Source organism: Neophocaena asiaeorientalis, unplaced genomic scaffold, assembly GCF_003031525.2.
Source record: "Neophocaena asiaeorientalis asiaeorientalis breed wild unplaced genomic scaffold, Neophocaena_asiaeorientalis_V1.1 scaffold314, whole genome shotgun sequence".
Taxonomy (NCBI): domain Eukaryota; kingdom Metazoa; phylum Chordata; class Mammalia; order Artiodactyla; family Phocoenidae; genus Neophocaena; species Neophocaena asiaeorientalis.
In genome coordinates this window covers 1,272,924-1,292,390 of record NW_020175489.1, presented here as the reverse complement: position 1 = coordinate 1,292,390, position 19,467 = coordinate 1,272,924, and the positions used below count along the sequence as shown (strand labels likewise).

Below are 19,467 nucleotides of genomic sequence, written 5' to 3'. Positions count from 1 at the left end.
TGCCATGAAACCCGTAGAACTGACTCTAACGTGGCTATCTAGATGCATCTAGCTAAGCGAAACCTTAGGCAACATACTATCTCTATTCCAATTCTCTTCTCACTCAGGAGCTGCTCAGAATCTAAAATATCAAATATAAATTACTAAATAATGCATTTAAGAAGTCATGTCTGTAGGTTTCCAGAACTTCTGGTGCTGCATTTTTGCTAGCTGTTTTAATAATCCTCTTTTAAATTCCATTTGTCAAATTACCTCTGATCAACAAGAGTGCTGTTGCATGAGGTATACAAATGGGAAAGAACACACTGTTCCTCAAGGTGCCTCCTCTTGGAATGAGCCAGGGAAGTGATTCCTGAGGACTTGATTTTAAGAAAAGGTATATATTCAGTTCTAGCACGAAATGTCAAACTTTATCACAAAGGGAATCCAGATGCAGTAGGTACTGCCTGACATCAGATGATAATATTCATAATTGTTAAGTTTAAAAGCATTTCACACATAACCACTTCCTTCAGGAATAAAATGGAGTCCTTTCTGAAAGCAACCTGGGTTTGGCTATTCTTTAGTGAGTCAGAAGTAACACAGAGCAGCTAAAGGTTAAAGCGATTTGTCACAGTGTGACATGTGAGCAATTCAAAGTTCTTTAACCCCTTCATTCTGAAAGGATGTTTTTCTTAAAAGCAGGCTCTGACATTATTTTACAGCTACTAAGTAGCTCACAGTAGATAGAAGAATGAGAATCAGTGCCAGCTTTCCAGACAAAATTTTACAAGGAAAAAAACAGTAGATTCTTCCAGTTAATTAATTTTGAAAAGTCTTAATTGGACATTTTGTTAGGGTTCCCATCTCAGAAAAATGATTAATATCTCAATTAATAACAATTAATATTGTATAATTAATACAAATCATAAATAGTTAATCCTATAGTTTTTTAAACAACTATGATTCACCATGAATCATGGTAAAGAAGAAAAAAAAAAGAAAAGAAAAGAAAACAAAGGGGGAGGGCTTCCCTGGTGGCGCAGTGGTTAAGAATCCGCCTGCCAATGCAGGGGACACGGGTTCGAGCCCTGGTCCGCGAAGATCCCACACACCACGGAGCAACTAAGCCTGTGCGCCACAACTACTGAGCCTGTGCTCTAGAGCCCGCGAGCCACAACTACTGAAGCCCGTGCGCCTACAGCCCGTGCTCCTCAGCAAGAAAAGCCACCACAACAAAGAGTAACCCCTGTTCGCTGCAACCAGAGAAAACCCGCGTGCAGCAACGAAGACCCAACGCAGCCAAAAATAAATAAATAAATTTATTTTTAAAAAAAGAAAACAAAGGGGGTTAAAAACCCACTAGGTTGAGCTGCATGTACTCACTCAATGTGGTTAATTGTTAAGATTTTTAAATGTCCTTGTAGTCATACCCTTAAAAGCTTGATTTTGTATTCAGAGCAAAACGTGAAAGTGGGAAATTCTTCCAAAAAGGTTTGCCAAACTTTTCCTTTTACACTAATCAAGACACAGGTAGGTCACATCACCATTTAAACTCATTTTAGCTCAGCTGAAATCTAGAGACAGATATTTTCATTAAAAGTCTACAGTTTTGGGCTTCCCTGGTGGCATAGTGGTTGAGAGTCCACTTGCCGATGCAGGGGACGCGGGTTCGTGCCCCAATCCGGGAGGATCCCACATGCCACGGAGCGGCTGGGCCCGTGAGCCATGGCCGCTGAGCTTGCGCGTCCGGAGCCTGTGCTCCGCAGCGGGAGGGGCCACAACAGTGAGAGGCCAGAGTACCGCAAAAAAAAAAAAAAAAAAAAAAAAGTCTACAGTTTTATTTGGTCCACATATGAACTATGAATGTCATAATCTTTGTTTTCAAATGTGGGATATAATAGCATATTATCATATAGTTAAATCACCAGCTTAGCTCATCTAAGATTATCCTAGGAACTAAATGATATACTGATGATTCATATTAATAAATTTTAATAAAAACGTAAGCTTCTGATTGTACTGAGTGGGAAAAAAATAAGATCGTGAAAAGTGGCTGTCAGTAATACAAGATAATTAAACCAACTTTCCTTCTACTATTTAATATGCTGCTTTGGAATTTCAGCAGAATTCCATTTATGTGTATATTTGTTTACACACACACACACACAGATTCACATTCTCCCATACACTCTGTGCCAAAGATGACAGATTAGGGTTACCAAATTATAAGGAATGTGGATTGTATCCTAACAACTTTGAAATATGTTTAAGCAATCTAGAAGGAGAAGTGTGGTTCATTATTAAGTATGATAGACTACAAGCCCAGTAATTATCCAAAGTATTTATGTATATCAGAGGTGGTTTAACTAATTATACATAAAATTAATTTAAGACACACTTAATGACTACAGGCAGTATATTTTTCAAATTAGAAAAACAAAATATACAAAGGCATGTGAAAATAGGTTAAATGCAGAAGGAATTCAAGGAAGGGAGAATTCCAGTGGGCTGTTTAACAGAGACTCTCTAAGCAGTGGTTCTCAGCTTTGGCTGCACATTGGAATGACCTTGGTTTCCATCAATTTAGGTTCTGATTTAACTGGTCTGAGGTGTGGGCTTGACATGGAGATTTTTTAACTTCCCAGGTAATTCTAATGGGCAGTAGATAAAAAATAAGTAATCTTAAAACTACCCCCTCTTTTTCCAACACCTGCTATTTCTATCTCCTCAGATTATATGGATTCCCCAAAGAAGAGATCAATTTTTTCTCTAAATTTTTAACTATATATCAGTATAATAAACACTAGTGGTTCCAGAAGGTTTCCAGAATTCTTCACCATTTTTTAAAGAATTGTGTAAGATAAAATCAGATGTATCTATTGAAACACTTTCTCAAGCTATTACTTCAGGGAAAGTAGATAGTTAAATTTCTATCAATTATTTAGGAAGTTTGGGAAGTTTAAGTGGATATTTCCTTCATTATAAAGCAATCTTTCTCATCCATAGTTATTTTCAAATCCTATATGAATTTTTATCTGAATGGATATAAATAACTATTAGAATATTAACAATAACTAATGATATTCTGTTTTAGTCTTTTTTCTTCATGTTTTTTTTTTTTTTTTACTAATCCAATTCTAATATAGTCATGCTTGGAGAATTCTAGCCATGTTATAGTCAAGAAAACAAAGTCATTATAAAATAGGAGAGAGAGAGAGATGTTAAAATGAAGTACAACGTGTTTCTGAGGCCAGAACATCAGAGCAAATTTATACATCTTAGTCAACTTCTTTCACACCCAAAATTGTCTATAGCCTTTCCCAACATGTCAAAAACAAAACAACAAAAAAATCAATGTTCTTGCATCTTACTACTTCTGCACAACTCTAGGGTAACGTTTCTTGCTCATACTTTTACAGACAAATTATTGTTCAGCTTCCTTCTCCCCGAGAAAGTTGGTGAAGTTAAAAACCTGCTGGGCTGTTGATTTGAAACAAGAGGTACGACCATTATTCAAAAAGCAAGACTTGATTTATGAAGCTTCAGCCACATTTGTAAGAAGTCAGCTGTTCTGTCCATTTCCCCATCAGTAAAACACAGGCAAAAATAGCACCTACTGTGGTTATTGCGAGCACAAATGATAATGCCTGGTGCACAGAAGGTAGTTTTTGAGAGTTGTGACTTCTGGGTGATACTTTTCTATGTGAGAATTGAGGGAAACTTATGTCTCTACTGCTGCCTTGAGCAAACAACGGCTTTGCCAAACAATGACTCCAACCAAAATTTACACTCTCTATATATGGCGAGGTTGAAAAAAGCCTATGAATACTCTACTTCAGGAGGGGTGATGGCTTTTTTGTATACATGTTCTTTATTTTATGCCATAAATTTGTATGATGATCTATTGCTTTAAATTAAATATTATTTTGAATCATTAATGGTATCCACTATTTATTGCTCTGTAACATAATCACCTCTAGTGTATATATTAGAGTTCAGCTTTATATGTACTGGATTTCCTTAAGGGACATCTCTGTGTATTGCCACAAACAATTATGTCCTATAGATGGCAGGCAAAGATATCTCACAAGCAAGCAATGTTTAGTCCAAAAGAATGTGTGCCTGAAAACTGAGTCCAAGGCTCACTCTTGAAAATCTGATTACAAAATGTCACATTTCTCCATTGTTCCAGGGACAGAAAATTTGGAGAATACTTTAAAGAAATGTAAAGGTATAACTGTGGAAAGGAGTATAGCAGTCTTCCTCAGAGAGGAAGATGCAGAGGGAGCATGAAAAACATGGCTGAGGCAGGTCCCAAGGGAGTCTTGAACTCTATAAACAGCATTACAATTCCTTAAACAAACCTAGATCAGCCACATTAAATACAGGCTCTGCCTCCATAGGAAATGGCCTCAGGAATCCATACTCCAAATCTAGAATTCATCTAGACCACTCTCCCTGGGCCACCCCACTCTATTGGTTTCTTGAGCTTTGCTTCCCACCAGCCAAAATCCCAATGCCCAGTTTTGCTGCATGTTTTAGATATGTGTTCTTGACGAACCAAACTGATTTCCACAGCTCTTCAAACCTGTCTTTGACACCAACACTCTTCAAACACCAGACTGTCACCATTTACAAGAACTCAGACTATGGACAGGAGGCACCCAGGCTCAAATCCTACCTCAAATCCTGAAAGAACAAGAGGCCAGACACACTTGCCACCAGGAACTCCTCTCCAGGTAATGGTGATGGGATGTTCCTCAGAGGCAAGTGTGAGAAATTATGGAGCAAAACATCTGAGCAGGTGGAAGTGGCCAGAAGTGCTTTCTGAAGGGGAGAAGTAGTTTCTGGATGGATATCTGTTTATTCGGCTTAACAAACAGATATTTATTGAGTCTTTTGTGTGCTAGGCAGTGCTCTATATACTGAGGATAAAGGGGTGAACAAGACAGGGAATGTCTCTTTCTCTTGGAACTAACATACTAGTTGGGGGAGACAGACACCAAACAAATAAAAAATAAATACACACATAAATGCATAACTAAAACACTGATAGTGCAATAGCAAAAGACTAGGGGAATGGAGACACCACTTTAGGTCAGGTATTCAGGAAAGGCCTCCCTGTAGACATGGCATTTGAGCTTAATCTAAATGAAGGAAGAAAAGATGGTCATGAGAGGATATGGGGTAAGAGGATTCTAGGCAAAGGAAATGGCACGTGTAAAGATCCTGAGGAATGTATTAACTTGGTTAGGTTAAAGAACAGAAAGACATTCAGTGTGGCTAGAGCACAGCAAATGTAAGTAGTGGATGATGGCAGAAACATTAGTGGGGCCCATATATATAGGACTTTGTAAAAGCATGATGCAGTGTTTGGATTTTATGCTAAGAGCAATGGGAAGCAGAGGATTTTATGTAGTATAATGCATGGAGTGATTTATGTTTTAAGATCTCTCTGGCTGGGCTTCCCTGGTGGCACAGTGGTTGGGAATCCACCTGCCAATGCAGGGGACACAGGTTCGAGCCCCGGCCCGGGAAGATCCCACGTGCCGCAGGGCAACTAAGCCCATGCACCACAACTACTGAGAATGCTCTCTAGAGCCCACGAGCCACAACTACTGAGCCCACATGCCACAACTACTGAAGCCTGCATGCCTAGAGCCTGTACTCTGCAACAAGACAAGCCACTGTAATGAGAAGACCACACACCACAACGAAGAGTAGCCCCCGTTTGCCACAACTAGAGAAATCCCATGTGCAGCAACGAAGACCCAATGCAGCCAAAAATAAAAAATAAAATAAATTTAAAAAAAAGATCTCTCTGGCTGCAAAATGTAGTATACATTATAGAGTTCAAAAGCGGTAGCAGAAACAGCAATAAGGAGACTCCTGTCCAGGAGAGACATGATGGTGGCTTGAATTGGGGTTTGCAGCAGTAGCAAAGAGGCTATTGTTAAGGGAGTCAGAGTATATTTTGAATGAGGCTCTGAGAGGCTGATGCATCGGATGCTCCCAAATTATGCTCTGAAAGGCTTATCCCTTACAACGCTAGCAACATTTCAGCCCATGCTACCCTGAAATGAAAGGCATTGCTAGTTCCAATGGGTAAAGCCCCTGTCTAGGGTCACAGGGAGATGGTAGAAATGGTGACAATAATGACTAGCCAGCAAGGAGAGGTTTTTTGTGACAATGACTGTGGCTCTGGCTCAGGCTCAGAGCACATAGCTTATCAAAACGTCTGCAACATTGATCTCATCTGTCACAGGTAAGGGGGAGGGGGAGGAAGAAAGAAGAGGAGAGGGAAAAGGGGAAGAAAGAGAAAACCTACTTGTACTACTGCCACTAGTCTTTTTGTTTTGTTTTGGATTTTGGGGAGCTACCATTTATGGTATACACTCAATAAGATGAGTGATGCTGAAAAGTGTTATACCAAGCTAGGCACCATGCTAGGTGTTTCCTATTGTCTCTAATTCACATAGAAATCCTGAAAGTTGGGTGTTACTGTCTCATATTTACAGAAAAGGAAACTGAAACTCAAAGAGGGCAAATGATTTGTCCATGGTCATGGAGCCATTAGCAAAGCCAGGATTCAAACCAAGTCTGTTTGACTCCAAGGCCTGTGGGTATATGGTGATTGGGAGAGAGGCCTGTGGAGAGAGGGTGTAAGAGCCTGCAAGACAGTACTTGACCATGAAATCCACCAGCCCTGGCCAGCAGAGGAACATCGAACACAGTCAAGAGCCATAACATGGAGGATGGGGCCAGCACCTGGGACTCTGCCCAAAAGGGAAGCAACATGGGGGGAGTGGGGGATAGAGCATTTTCCTGGTGGGTGGAGATTAGGAGGATCTTTTTTGATGTTGCTACTGTTTACTGTTACTCCGATGCCTGCTCCTTTAGGTTGGGGGACCTCGGGGGAAATACTGATTCATAGCTGCATAATTCTGCAGCTAAGTAAGCACAGTGTAACTTCCCACTCTGCTTCCAAGTTGCAGCAGCTACAAAGAAAAACAAGCTTATCTCCCTCCACGTGTACAACTAAATCTCTACAGAGAGCCGTGTTGGTCCTACTCAAAGACGTCCGTGTTCCCCTCATTTTATGAAAGAATTATGAAAGTGTTCCTTGCTGAGTTGAGTTATGTCCTGAAACTTTTGAAGAAAAGTTAAGTCTCTCTGGACTTGCCCAACTCTCTTGAAGTCTATAAAACCGGAAGGAAAATATAGATAAGGTTGCATAAGCTTCAGTTAGTTTCTTTTCAAACATCCACAATTTTATGCACATAAGAGGAGTAAGCTCTCATTACTTGCTTGCAATATAAACATTGATAACATTTTCAAATGTATTTTTCACAGAAGTAACATATTTTTATACTTTAAAAGTTTCATATTTGGAAAGTTGGAAAATAGGTTCTCTGGCTTCTGACTGTGCCTCCCTTTTTTTTTTTTTTTTTAACCAAACTCTAAGGCACCAGTTTTTCAGCCCTGATACTCCCTTCCCCTCCACCAGTCACCCCAAAAGGTATGAATTAAGAGCCACTAGGGTTACCATACACAAAAATCAACTCAAAATGGATCATAGATCTAAATGGAAAAGCTAAAACTTTACAATTTCTAAAAGAAAACATAGACGATATTTGTCATGATCTTCAGTTGACCAAGAGTTCTGAGAAGCAACGCCAAAAACATAATCTTTAAAAAAGAAAAATGATAAACTGGACTTAATCAAAATTAGTCTTTCGCATTTCAAAAGACATTGTTAAGAAAATGAAGAGGGCTTCCCTGGTGGCGCAGTGGTTAAGAGTCTGCCTGCCAGTGCAGGGGACACGGGTTCGAGCTCTGGTCCGGGAGGATCCCACATGCCATGGAGCAGCTAAGCCCATGTGCTGAGCCCACAACTGCTGAGCCTGCGTTCTGGAGCCCACGAGCCACAACTACTGAGCCCATGTGCCACAACTACTGAAGCCCTCGTGCCTGGGGCCCGTCCTCCACAGCAGGAGAAGCCCGCGCACTGCAGCAAAGAATAGCCCCTGCTCGCCTCAGCTGGAGGAAGCCCGCATGCAGCAACGAAGACCCAACACAATCAAAAATAAATAAATAAAATAAATTAAAAAAAAAAAAAAGAAAATGAAGAGACATACCACAGGCTGGGAGAAATTATTTGAAATCATATATCTAACAAATGACTTATATCCAGAATACATATAAAGAACTCTTTCAATTAAATAATAAGAAGAAAACACAACCCAATTTTAAAATGGGCAAAATATTTGAATAAATTCATAAACAAGATACGTGAGGGCTTCCCTGCTGGCGCAGTGGTTGAGAGTACGCCTGCCGATGCGGGGGACGCGGGTTCGTGCCCCGGTCCGGGAGGATCCCACGTGCCGCGGAGCAGCTGGGCCCGTGGATCCCACGTGCTGAGCCTGTGCGTCCGGAGCCTGTGCTCCGCGGCGGGAGAGGCCGCGACAGTGAGAGGCCCGCGTACCGCAAAAACAAAAAACAAAAAACAAAAAACAAAAAACAAGATACGTGAATGTTTAATAATCACCTGAAAAATTGCTCAACATCATTAGTATCTAGTGAAATGAAAATTAAAATCACAATGAAATACTACTGTGTACCTGCGAGATGGCAATAATCAAAAAGACACAACATCAAATGTTGGTGAGGGTGTGGAAAAACTGGAACTCTCTCATACATTGCTGGTGTAAAGGTAAAATGGTAAAATGGAAAACAGTTCGGCAGTTTCTTTTAAGAGTGAAACATAAACCTAACCATCTTATGCAACAGGACCACTCCCAGAAATTTACCCATTTAAAACATATGTCTATATAAAGACTTGTATGCAAGTGTGTATAGCAGCATTGATAATAGCCAAAGTAGAAACAAAACAAATTTCCATCAGCTTGTGGACGGATAAATAAAATGTGGGATTTCAGCAATAAAGAGGAACAAACTATTGATTTGTGCTAAAACAAGGATGAATCTCAAAAATATTATGCTAAGGGAAGGAAGACAAATGCAAAAGATTACATGATTCCATTTAGACTTACACGGTTCCAAAAGTATGAAATGTCCAGAAATGAAAAATTCATACAGACAGGAGGCAGATTAGTGGTTGTCTGAGGCTAGGGATGGGAATGAGGATTGACTGAAAAAGGGCCCAAGGGAACTTTTTGGGATAATGAAATTGCTCTAAAACTGGGTTATAGTGATGATTGCACACTCTGTATATTTAATAAAAATTATGGAATTTTATGGGTGAATTTCATTGTATGTAATTATACCTCAATAAAGTTGATTTTTAAAAACTTTAAAAATAAAGAGCCATTAGGGTCATCAAGATATGTCTGTGGCTTTCAAAAAGGAATTATTGGGACTTCCCTGGTGGTTCAGTGGTTGGGAGTCCTCCTGCCAACACAGGGGACACGGGTTCGAGCCCTGGTCCGGGAAGACCAGGGTCACGGAACAACTAAGCTCACCACAACTACTGAGCCTGCGTTCTAGACCCCCAAAGCCACAACTACTGAGCCCTCATGCCACAACTACTGAAGCCCACGCGCCTAGAGCCCGTGCTCTGCAACAAGAGAAGCCACTGCAAGGAGAAGCCCGCACACCACAACAAAGAGTAGCCCCCACTCGCCACAACTAAAGAAAGCCCGTGTGCAGCAAGAAGACCCAATGCAGCCAAAAATAAATAAATAAAATAAATTAATTTTTTTAAAAAAAGGAATTATTTACTTACCTGGTAAAAAATATTTCAAGACACCCATCAGATTGGTAAGAAGCTTATAGTCAGATAATACCACATGGTGGTGAGCATATCAGTCAAAATGTGCTATGAGCTACGACAGTAACAAACAATCCCAAAAGATCAGTGGCTTAAAACGGGGGTCAGCAAACTTTTTCTACAAAGGGCCAAATAACAAATATCTTCAACTTTGTACACCACCTGGTTTCTGTCTCAACGACTCAACTCTGCCTAGACAAGACATACAAAAACTGGCATGGCTGTGTTCCAATAAAGCTTTATGGAAACAGGCAGTGGGTCAGATTTGGCCAACAGGATAGTTTTCCAAGCTCTAAGATAAAACATCAATGATTTATTTATAACTCATAGTTAATGTTTACTGTCCAGTCAGCTTGAGGCTTTATACTCCATGTTATCCTCACTGCAACCCAATACAATGAAGAATTCAGCATAGAGATCATTAAAGTTCACTGAGGCAAAGTCCAGACAATGTGATGAATGCCTCACTCGCCCTTAAGACTCTGCTCACATTTCATTGTCTAAAATGATCTCATGGCTATGCCTAACTTCAAAGGGAATGGGAGAGTGCAAGGCCTCCACATGCCTAGAAGGCAGAGAGCTGGAAGTCACTGGTGAACAGTACTCAAGTTACTGCAACAGAGGACATAGGGAAATGTGAACTCTCATGCACTGCTGGGAAGAGTGTCAGCTGGAAAGCCACTTTGGGGAATAATTAGCACATTTAGCAAAATTAAATATAAGTTACAAACCTCAAATTTCACTCTTAGGTGGGTACCCTACAGCATCTCTCACATAAATCCACTAAAAAATATAGACAAAGATGTTCACTGCAGCATTGTTTATAACAGAAAAAATTAAATGCAACTGTAATGTCTATCAATAGTGGAAGAGATAGATAAATTATGATGTTTTTCATAAAATAATATCATACATACCAGGATCAATGAAAATGAATTACTGTATCAGTATGAATATATCTAAAGAAAGTAGTTTTGAGTAAATAAGGAAAGTTGCAAAAAAGAACATACACAATGATTCCATTTATGTAAATTATTTAAAACACATTGTTTTTGGAGACATAATATAAAGAAGGAGGCACACATTAACAATACTTATCCCTGGGGAGATTTGGGGGTTAAGGGGGTTTCCAATGGATCTGCAATGTTATATTTCATTAAAACTATCTGAAAAAGTTATGGCAAAATGTTAATATGTACTAAATCTGGATAGTGGAAAATACGGGTTTCTGTTATTAACTCTTGTATGCTTGAAATATTTTTAAAATAAAAAGAAAAATAATTATGCAGCTAATGTATAATTTTCAACCGAGAGAAGTGTCACGGTAATATTAAATGACACGAGAGAGCGGGTTGAACTAAGAACAAGACAATGAGTTGCCCTTACAAGAGCATCAGCTACAAAAAATAAGCCACAAAGGAAGACAAAACAACATCAGTGGCTGAGCAGTCTGAAAGCAAAACAGTCAGGACTCAATTCTCTGATTTAGAGAAAGTTAACAGTGAATAAAACCCCCAAAAAGTAAACTCCATCTTTTTGTGCCTTTGAATAATACCTTGTGGTCATTTAAGAATTGTTTGTTAGGACTTTTATGATATAAAAATTATACCAAATAATTGTGTAACATATCAAATTATTATGTCTTCTATGCTGTGAAAGTGTTCTCATATGACAGAAATAAAATAGAAGGGAGAAGGGAAGAAGGAATGGAAGAAAGAGAGAGAATGAGAGAAACAGGGAATGGAGTGAGGGAGGAAATGTCTGTGCTGGAAATCAGGTAACTGAGCTCCCAGCCTCGCTCTCTCACTAAACCCATCTTGAGCAAGGAACTTCATGTCTGTGAGCCTGTTTCTTCCTCCCTAATAAAAGGACAATGACCTAGATTCCAGCTCAGTATTCTATGATCCTTGAAGTAGCCATTGAGATTCACGTTTGGAGAAGTGGTATTGCCCTGGGATAAAAACTCTCAGCCTATGTCTGATCCAGTGAACAAAGTACTAGATTAAAAAGTCATGGTCACAATTCAGCATGAAGGTCAAAGCCTCACATCATTCATCGGGGCAGTTGCTCTACTATGGGTAGGTGGGGTGGGAAGTGAGTGAAGATAACTCAGGGAGACCGCTGGGTTTCAGACTTCCATTTATAACAAGCAGGATCCAATGGCCACGCCCTCTGTCAGGAATGCCTAAAAGAGAATTGTGAGAAGAATCAAAGATTTATGCCTACCTCCAATTTTTCAGGATCTCAGAACAACATAAGAAAACCTAGGAAACTCTGGTACATTCAAACCTCTAACTTGTCCCGACGTTGGTATGAAAAAGTTTACATTAGGGCTTCCCTGGTGGCACAGTGGTTGAGAGTCCGCCTGCCGATGCAGGGGACACGGGTTCGTGCCCCAGTCCGGGAAGATCCCACATGCCACGGAGCGGCTGGGCCCGTGAGCCATGGCCGCTGAGCCTGTGCGTCCGGAGCCTGTGCTCCGCAACGGGAGAGGCCACAACAGTGAGAAGCCCGCGTCCGCAAAAAAAAAAAAAAAAAAAAAAAAGTTTACGTTATAGGATGTGGAACAAAGTCTCACCAGAGTGGTTTCTTGAATACCTACTATACGCCAAACACTACACTAATAATAGTAATAATAATAACAACAACAGAATGAGCTACATCTGGTCCCTTCCCATGACCTGTTTCTTCTCATCCCCATCCCTGCAACATATCAGCCCTTTCCTATAGAAGCCATAATGAGTTATTGCATTTCTCTCCAGCCTGAGCCCTTTGCCTTTTAACTGGGACTGGGCCATATCAAGCCATTTTCTCTATAGCTGCCCACAATAAATCATGCGGGGATATAGTTTGGAGGGGTGAAGGTAGCATGTAGAACCTATGAACCGGAAGAGGCTCCCTTGAGAATCAGAGTGTCACTGGCTTAAAATAATTTCTCTTCAGGATTACAGACAAACATTCTCAGATGAAAGTTTTCCAAACAATGCAACCATCTCTATTTTACATTTGATATGATGTCATCACAAACCAAGATCTTTCCATTAAAGTGTCAAGACTCAGATTTATACTACAGACATAAAAATAAAAGCTAAATACCGAGGCAAGGAACATTAATGGAAGTTATATACATGAATTAAGGGGAAAGTGCACCTCTGAGTGTTGTTTATGTAAAAGGCTATTTGTAAATTTGAGCTTGCATTTCCTCAGACATTATTTGAAAGTGTTTATATTACTGATGTGCAAGAAACATTTCTCACATTTTAATTATACTGTGGAACATACTGATTCCAATCAACACATTGAGGACAGTTTTACAGTCCGTGAGCAACAAAGCACTCCCATTCATATAGAGCCCAGATTTTATTCATACAAATATTAACATGTATTTAGTACCTACTATGTGCTAGGATCTTGACTAAAACAGGTATTTAGATACTAATCCCTCTCTGCTGCACGTATAATGAGGTTTCCTCCTTTGTGTCCCCAACTCAAAATAAGAACATTTTCTTTTCTTTTTGTTTTTTGACAGCTTAATTTGCACTTTAATGTGTAATACTCGAGGTACAAGAAAATTGCATCTAAGATTGTTGTAAATAAAAGAAATCAGGTCATCAAGGGCTCCAGAGTGAACAGCATCTTCATAACCTCCATGCTTATCATCTTTGCATTCTGGGGGTAATTTAATAAGATCATCAATTCGAAGAACGGTAATTGCAGCTTCAGTTGCAAATTTCAAACTCTTAACTTTAACTATGGTTGGTTCAAACATCCCTGCCTGTTTGTTGTCTCAGGGTTTACCATTGACCAGGTCAAGACCAATCCTTTTTAGATTTTTGTGTTCTGGGTTAACCTGAGCCTCATGATGAAAAGTTCTTAATTTTGCAACCAGATCTGTGGAGTCTTGGGCAGCATTAACTGCCAGAGTCTTAGGAATAACAGGAAGAGATCTTGTAAATTCCACAATAGCAAGCTGTTCCCGGGAGCCCACGCTGGTTGCGTGGTTTTCAAGGTATATGGAAAGGGCTGCTTCTACAGCGCCTCCACCCGGAATCACAGATTTTGACTCCAAAACTCTTCACCACACGAAGAGCATCATGTAAAGAGTACGCCATCTGGTCACACATGAAATCATTTGCCCCACGTAAGATGACTGAGGCAGAGGTATGAGCCTTAGTGCTACTTAAAAAATACTGAAATTCTTAAATCAATGCTTTAATAAGTCCACGTAGAAATTCACTCTAAGTGCCTCGATTAAATCCTGCTTACACAGGACATTTAGACACGGAAGCAATGTCTAGACCATGGAGAAGAGATGAAATGGTTACTTCAGCTCAATTCACAGTGGCCCAACATTATTTTATCCCATGTGTATAACTGCTCGTATCACTGAAAGATTATAGCAGCAAATAAATGGGAAAGAGAACATTTTCTGTGTGGCAAAGAGAAGCAATAGGTCAGCACAGTGAGGCAAGCAAGGGCCAGGTCATGAAGGATCTTCTGTGTCATACTATATATAACATTGAAAGCTATGAAAAATACAGAACTTTTTAATCTGAGGAGGTATGGGATCAGATTTTCATTTGTAAAATATCGTTCTGGACAAAGTGGAAAGAACGAGGTACAAGTAAGGGCAAGAAGAGGGTTCAAGCTCCCTGTAGTAATAAAGGGCTTGAGTGTGGATGAAGTTTGAATAGGTGCATTGACATAATTTGGTAATCAAATGAGTTTGAGGTAAAGGATTGAAGGCAAGGATAACTCTTTGTTTCCTGGCTTCAGCTCCTAGACAAGAAATGATGCCATTGGCTAAAAGAGGGAATAGAAAAAGAAGCAGGTTACCAGGAGTGGAGACTGATAGATAATGTGTTCAGTTCTAAATATGTTGAGTCTGAGGTACCCTGTTGGCAGCCCATGTGAAAATGTCTAGAAAGCTCTAGGAAATGTGTCTAGAGCTCAGAAAAGATATAAAGGGAATACATGAGACTTATGGTGTAGCTGAGCTCCTGCAAGGAGAGTCTCTGGTGGAAGAGACTTCTTTTCCACTTTTCCACTTTTAAAGGTGGCCAACCTTTAAAAGTGTGCTTCCTATTTGCCAGACCCTGTTCTAAGCCCTTTACATATACTAACTGATCTCATCCTCACATAAATCCAATCATTATCCCCATTTTGTGGTTTGTAAGACTAAGGTTTAGATAACTGAAGCAACTTGCACAAAGTCACACACAGTTATTCAGTGCTGGAGCTGGGATATGAACCCAGAACAGACTGTCTCCAGTCTGTGCTCTTAGCCTTTACACAACACAGCCTTCCTAAGAGAGGCTGACCACAGAGGTCACCCTGGACTGCAATGATGTGGGAAGAAGGAAATGATCACTCAAAGAATACTGAGAATAGGACACTATAAAAGGGAATGGGAAGACCAAGGAAGGAATAGTTTTAAGAATTAGGAAGTCTTGGGCCTCCCTGGTGGCCCAGTGGTTGGGAGTCCACCTGCCGATGCAGGGGACACGGGTTCGTGCCCCGGTCTGGGAGGATCCCACATGCTGCGGAGCGGCTGGGCCCGTGAGCCATGGCTGCTAAAAAAAAAGAATTAGGAAGTCTTCAGGAAAGGCAAACACTAAAGGTATCATTAGTACATATCATTTCTTCGTATCGGAAGAGAAAAAAACATTTTTTTCTGAAAAGAAAGCAAATAAAGCTTGTAAGTAATCTAGAAATAACGTTGCAAACATTTCTTCTGAAATTATAAAGGGTTTCTGCCCTGCTGACCACATAAACATGAGGAGGTCAGGCAAGGAGTATGAATTTCAAAGTACAAATATATGCTATTTAAAATAAAGGTTCCTGGGGCTTCCCTGGTGGCGCAGTGGTTGAGAGTCCGCCTGCCGATGCAGGGGACACGGGTTCGTGCCCCGGTCCGGGAAGATCTCACATGCCACGGAGCGGCTGGGCCCGTGAGCCATGGCCGCTGAGCCTGCACGTCTGGAGCCTGTGCTCCGCAACGGGAGAGGCCACAACAGTGAGAGGCCCGCGTACCTCAAAAATAAAATAAAATAAAATAAAAAATAAAGGTTCCTTTTCTATAGTTACTTAGAGTTCAGCTCTGCCTTTTAGTAGGTAAAGGCCACTGAAAACCAAGACGATTCGTCCTGCTGAGACATCTTGCCCAAAGGAGACAGTGAGATTAGCGAGGGCACTTCCCAGTAAGAATACAAGACCCAATCTGGCCAGCACGGACTCCCCACTGCAACTGCCAAAGAAATGAAAAGAGGAAGCAGAGAAAAGACAGCTTTGCAATCTGTCCTTGAAAGAGTCACAATCAGATCAATAACAAACAAAAATCCCTAAAGCCTTTAGATGTGCTCATTGAAGCTTTTGATGCATCATAAACCTTGACATATCATGCATATTCCAAGACTCTGCAAATAACTGAGCATTCCTAAATCTAATCTCCCATCCCAAAAGAAAACTGAAAAGTCAAACTTGAGAAAGCCTATCCGTTCCTTATTTTCAGCTGGGGAAATGCAGGAAAATATTCTGCTCTGAAAAGTTAGGAATTGGTATTTCATTAGCACCATTCTACTTCAATAGCAATATATCTCCCTCTTGTGGATTTTTAAGATATTTCCACCCAGCAGAGTCCCTTCCAACTTACAACTCTCACTTAATCACTAAGTTGCATTGTATAACTATAAGCATAAATAAAAGATAGGATACTCTGCCATATCCCCCTACTAACTGAAGTACTAAGTAGAATACATACCCTGGCAACTCACATTCATTCTTCTTCTGGAAATGAAGTAGCTGTTAACAAACATCATGAATCAAATATTTATTAAGCTATTATCAAAAGCATGGACACAGGGCACTTGAAAATGCAGAGCTTGTTTCTGGAAAAATTTACAACCTAAAAATAAGACCAAACAGCTGGCTGGAAACTGCGTGTCAGTTGCTCTGATAGACTTGTCCTAGGACAGCTACTGAGGTAGAAATTCCCACCTGCGACCAGGACTGCCAAATGCCTAGATTCTAGAAGACTATTGTCCTGGGTGAAGTGTGCTGAAGTACTGTGACTATAAAACTGATATTTTCTCCTATATGCACAAAAAGTCAATATAAGAATTAAATTTCATCTCTCTTTACAGATATAACACCACCACACAGAAACACCGCAGAGTTCTTTCCCAAAATTTTGCAGTATCTAAGCCTACTTTTTCTAACCTTCCTTCCTTCCTCTTTCTTTCTTCCTTCCTTCCTTTCCCTTCTTTCCTTCCTCCCTCCCTCCCTCTCTCTCTTTTCCCTTTCTTTCTTTCCTTTCTTTTTCTTTCTTTCTTTCTTCCTTCCTTTCTTTCCCTTTCTTTCTTTCCTTCTTTCTTTCTTTCTTTCTTTCTTTTTTCTCTTTCTTCCTTCCTTCCTTCCTTTCTTTCTTTCTCTTTCTTCCTTCCTTCCTCCCTCCCCCTCTCTCTCTCTCTCTCTCTCTCTCTCTCTCTCTCTCTCTCTCTCTCTCTCTCTCTCTCTCTCTCTCTCTCTCTCTTTCTTTCTTTCTTTCCTTTCTTTCCTGTTTCAGAAAAGAAAGTATCATTTCCTCCCAAGAGAAACCCTTTTACCATTTTTCTCAGCTCCATGCTCAGGTCTCTTTCATCTCCCTCAGCCCCACCCCCACCCCCTGGTGATCCTTCTTTGAACTATGAAGTCTACCAGAATTGTTCACATTAGAATTAAGTACCACTCTCTATTTCTCCATTCACTAATGAATCACCAGCACCAACAACGCCTCGTATATAGCAAATATCAACATTTTTTTCATTTTTGTACGTAAATTTTTTACTTGAAATATACTTTGCATGCCATAAAATTCACCCTTTTAAAGTGCACAATGAGGTTTTTAGTATATTCAGAGTTGAACGATAGTGGTACAATCATCACCACTATCAATACATTTTTCACTTTTTTCTGCTTTATTGAGGTATAATTGATAAAACTGTAATATATTTAAAGTGTATAATGATGATGCTTTGATACATATACCTTGTAAAATGATCCCCACCAATGAGTTAAATCTATCACCTCACATATTTATCTTTTTTTTTTCATGAGAACACTTAAGTTCCACTCATCAAATTTCAATCGTACAATACAGTATTATCAACTATAGTCATCATTATATATTAGATCCTCAGATCTTATTTCTCTTCTAACTGAAAGTTTATACCCTTTTATTAACCTCTTTCTCTTTCCCTCACCCCTGTCTCCTGACAGCTGCCATTCTACTCTTTGTTTCTATGAGTTCAACTTTCATTTTTTAAAAATTCCACATATAAATAATGTCTTCCTCTATCTGGCTATTTCATTTAGCATAATTCCCTCCAGATTTATCCATGTTGTTGCAACTGGCAAGATTTCCTTCTTTTAAGCCTGAATAATACTCCATTCTATATTTATACTACATATTCTTTATTCATTCTTTCATCGACAGACATGTTGTTTCCGCACCTTGGCCATTGTGAATAATGCTGCAATGAACATGGGAGTATAGATATCTCTTCAAGAAAATGATTTTGTTTCCTTTGGATATACAATTGACCCTTGAACATCACAGGTTTGAACTGCTAGGGTGCACTTATTCAAGGATTTTTTCTCAATAGTAAATACCACAGTACTACATGATCCAAATTTGATTGAATCCATGGATGAAGAATCATGGATACAGAAGGACCAACTATAAGTTATACTTGGATTTTCAACTGGGCAGAGGGTCAGTGCCACCAACCTCTATGTTGTTCAAGGGTCAACTGTATACCCAGAAGTGGGATTGCTGGATCATATGGTAATTCTATCTTAAATTTTTTGAAGAACTTCCATACTGTTTTTCTTAGTGGTTGTACCAGTTTACATTCCCACCAACACCAGTTCCCCATCCAGGATTTCCTTTTCTTCACATCCTCATCAGCATTTGTTATTTGTATCTTTTTGATAGTAGACATCCTAACAGGTGTGAGATGATATCTCATGGTTTTGATTTGCATTTCCTTGATGATTAGTGATGTTGACTACCTTTTCATCTACCTGTTGCCATTTGTATGTCTTTTCTAGGAAAATATCTGTTCAGGTCCTTTGCCTTTTTTTTAAATTGGGTTATTTGATTTTTTGCTATTGAGTTGTATGAGTACCTTGTATATTTTGGACATTAACCCCTTATTTTTTTAAATTTAATTTAATTTATTTTTCACATAGCAGGTTCTTATTAGTTATCCATTTTATACATATTAGTGTATATATGTCAATCCCAATCTCCCAGTTCATCCTACCACGACCCCCGCTACTTTCCCCCTAACCACTTATTGTATATGTGGTTTGCAAATGTTTTTCCCATTCCATTGCTTACCTTTTCATTTTGTTGATGGTTTCCTTTGCTGTACAGAAGTTTTTAATTGCATGTAGTCCTACTTGTTTATTTTTCCTTTTGCTGCCTTTGCTTTTGGTGTCAAATCCAAAAACTCACTGCAAGACCCAGATCCAGGAGATTACACCTTACATTATTTCTAGGAGTTTTATGGTTACAGATCTTACATTCAAGCCTTTAATCCATTTCGAGTTGATTTTTGTGTATGGTGTAAGATAGGGGTCCAGTTTCATTCATTTGTGTGTGGATATCCAGTTTTCCCAACACCACTTAATGAACAGAATATTCTTTACCA

General features: G+C 39.6%; 1 protein-coding gene and 1 non-coding gene across 3 annotated transcripts in view; both read right to left on the bottom strand.

The window, feature by feature from the left end:
* Positions 1 to 19,467, bottom strand: part of DNAJB9 (DnaJ heat shock protein family (Hsp40) member B9) — a 409,736-nt gene that overhangs the window by 298,933 nt on the left and 91,336 nt on the right. The window contains exon 5 of one of the 2 annotated variants that reach the window (XM_024768870.1): positions 10,883 to 11,957. The exons of the other annotated variant lie outside the window; for it this stretch is intronic. Within the exon in view, the coding sequence (XP_024624638.1) occupies positions 11,948 to 11,957 (10 nt within the window). The 3' untranslated portion in view covers positions 10,883 to 11,947. Of the gene's footprint in view, positions 1 to 10,882; positions 11,958 to 19,467 lie in introns of those variants that run through there. 2 annotated transcript variants of the gene reach the window in all.
* On the bottom strand, positions 14,061 to 14,190 carry LOC112415735 (small nucleolar RNA SNORA20). Its single transcript, XR_003006365.1, has one exon. It is a non-coding gene; the product is annotated as a small nucleolar RNA SNORA20 (small nucleolar RNA).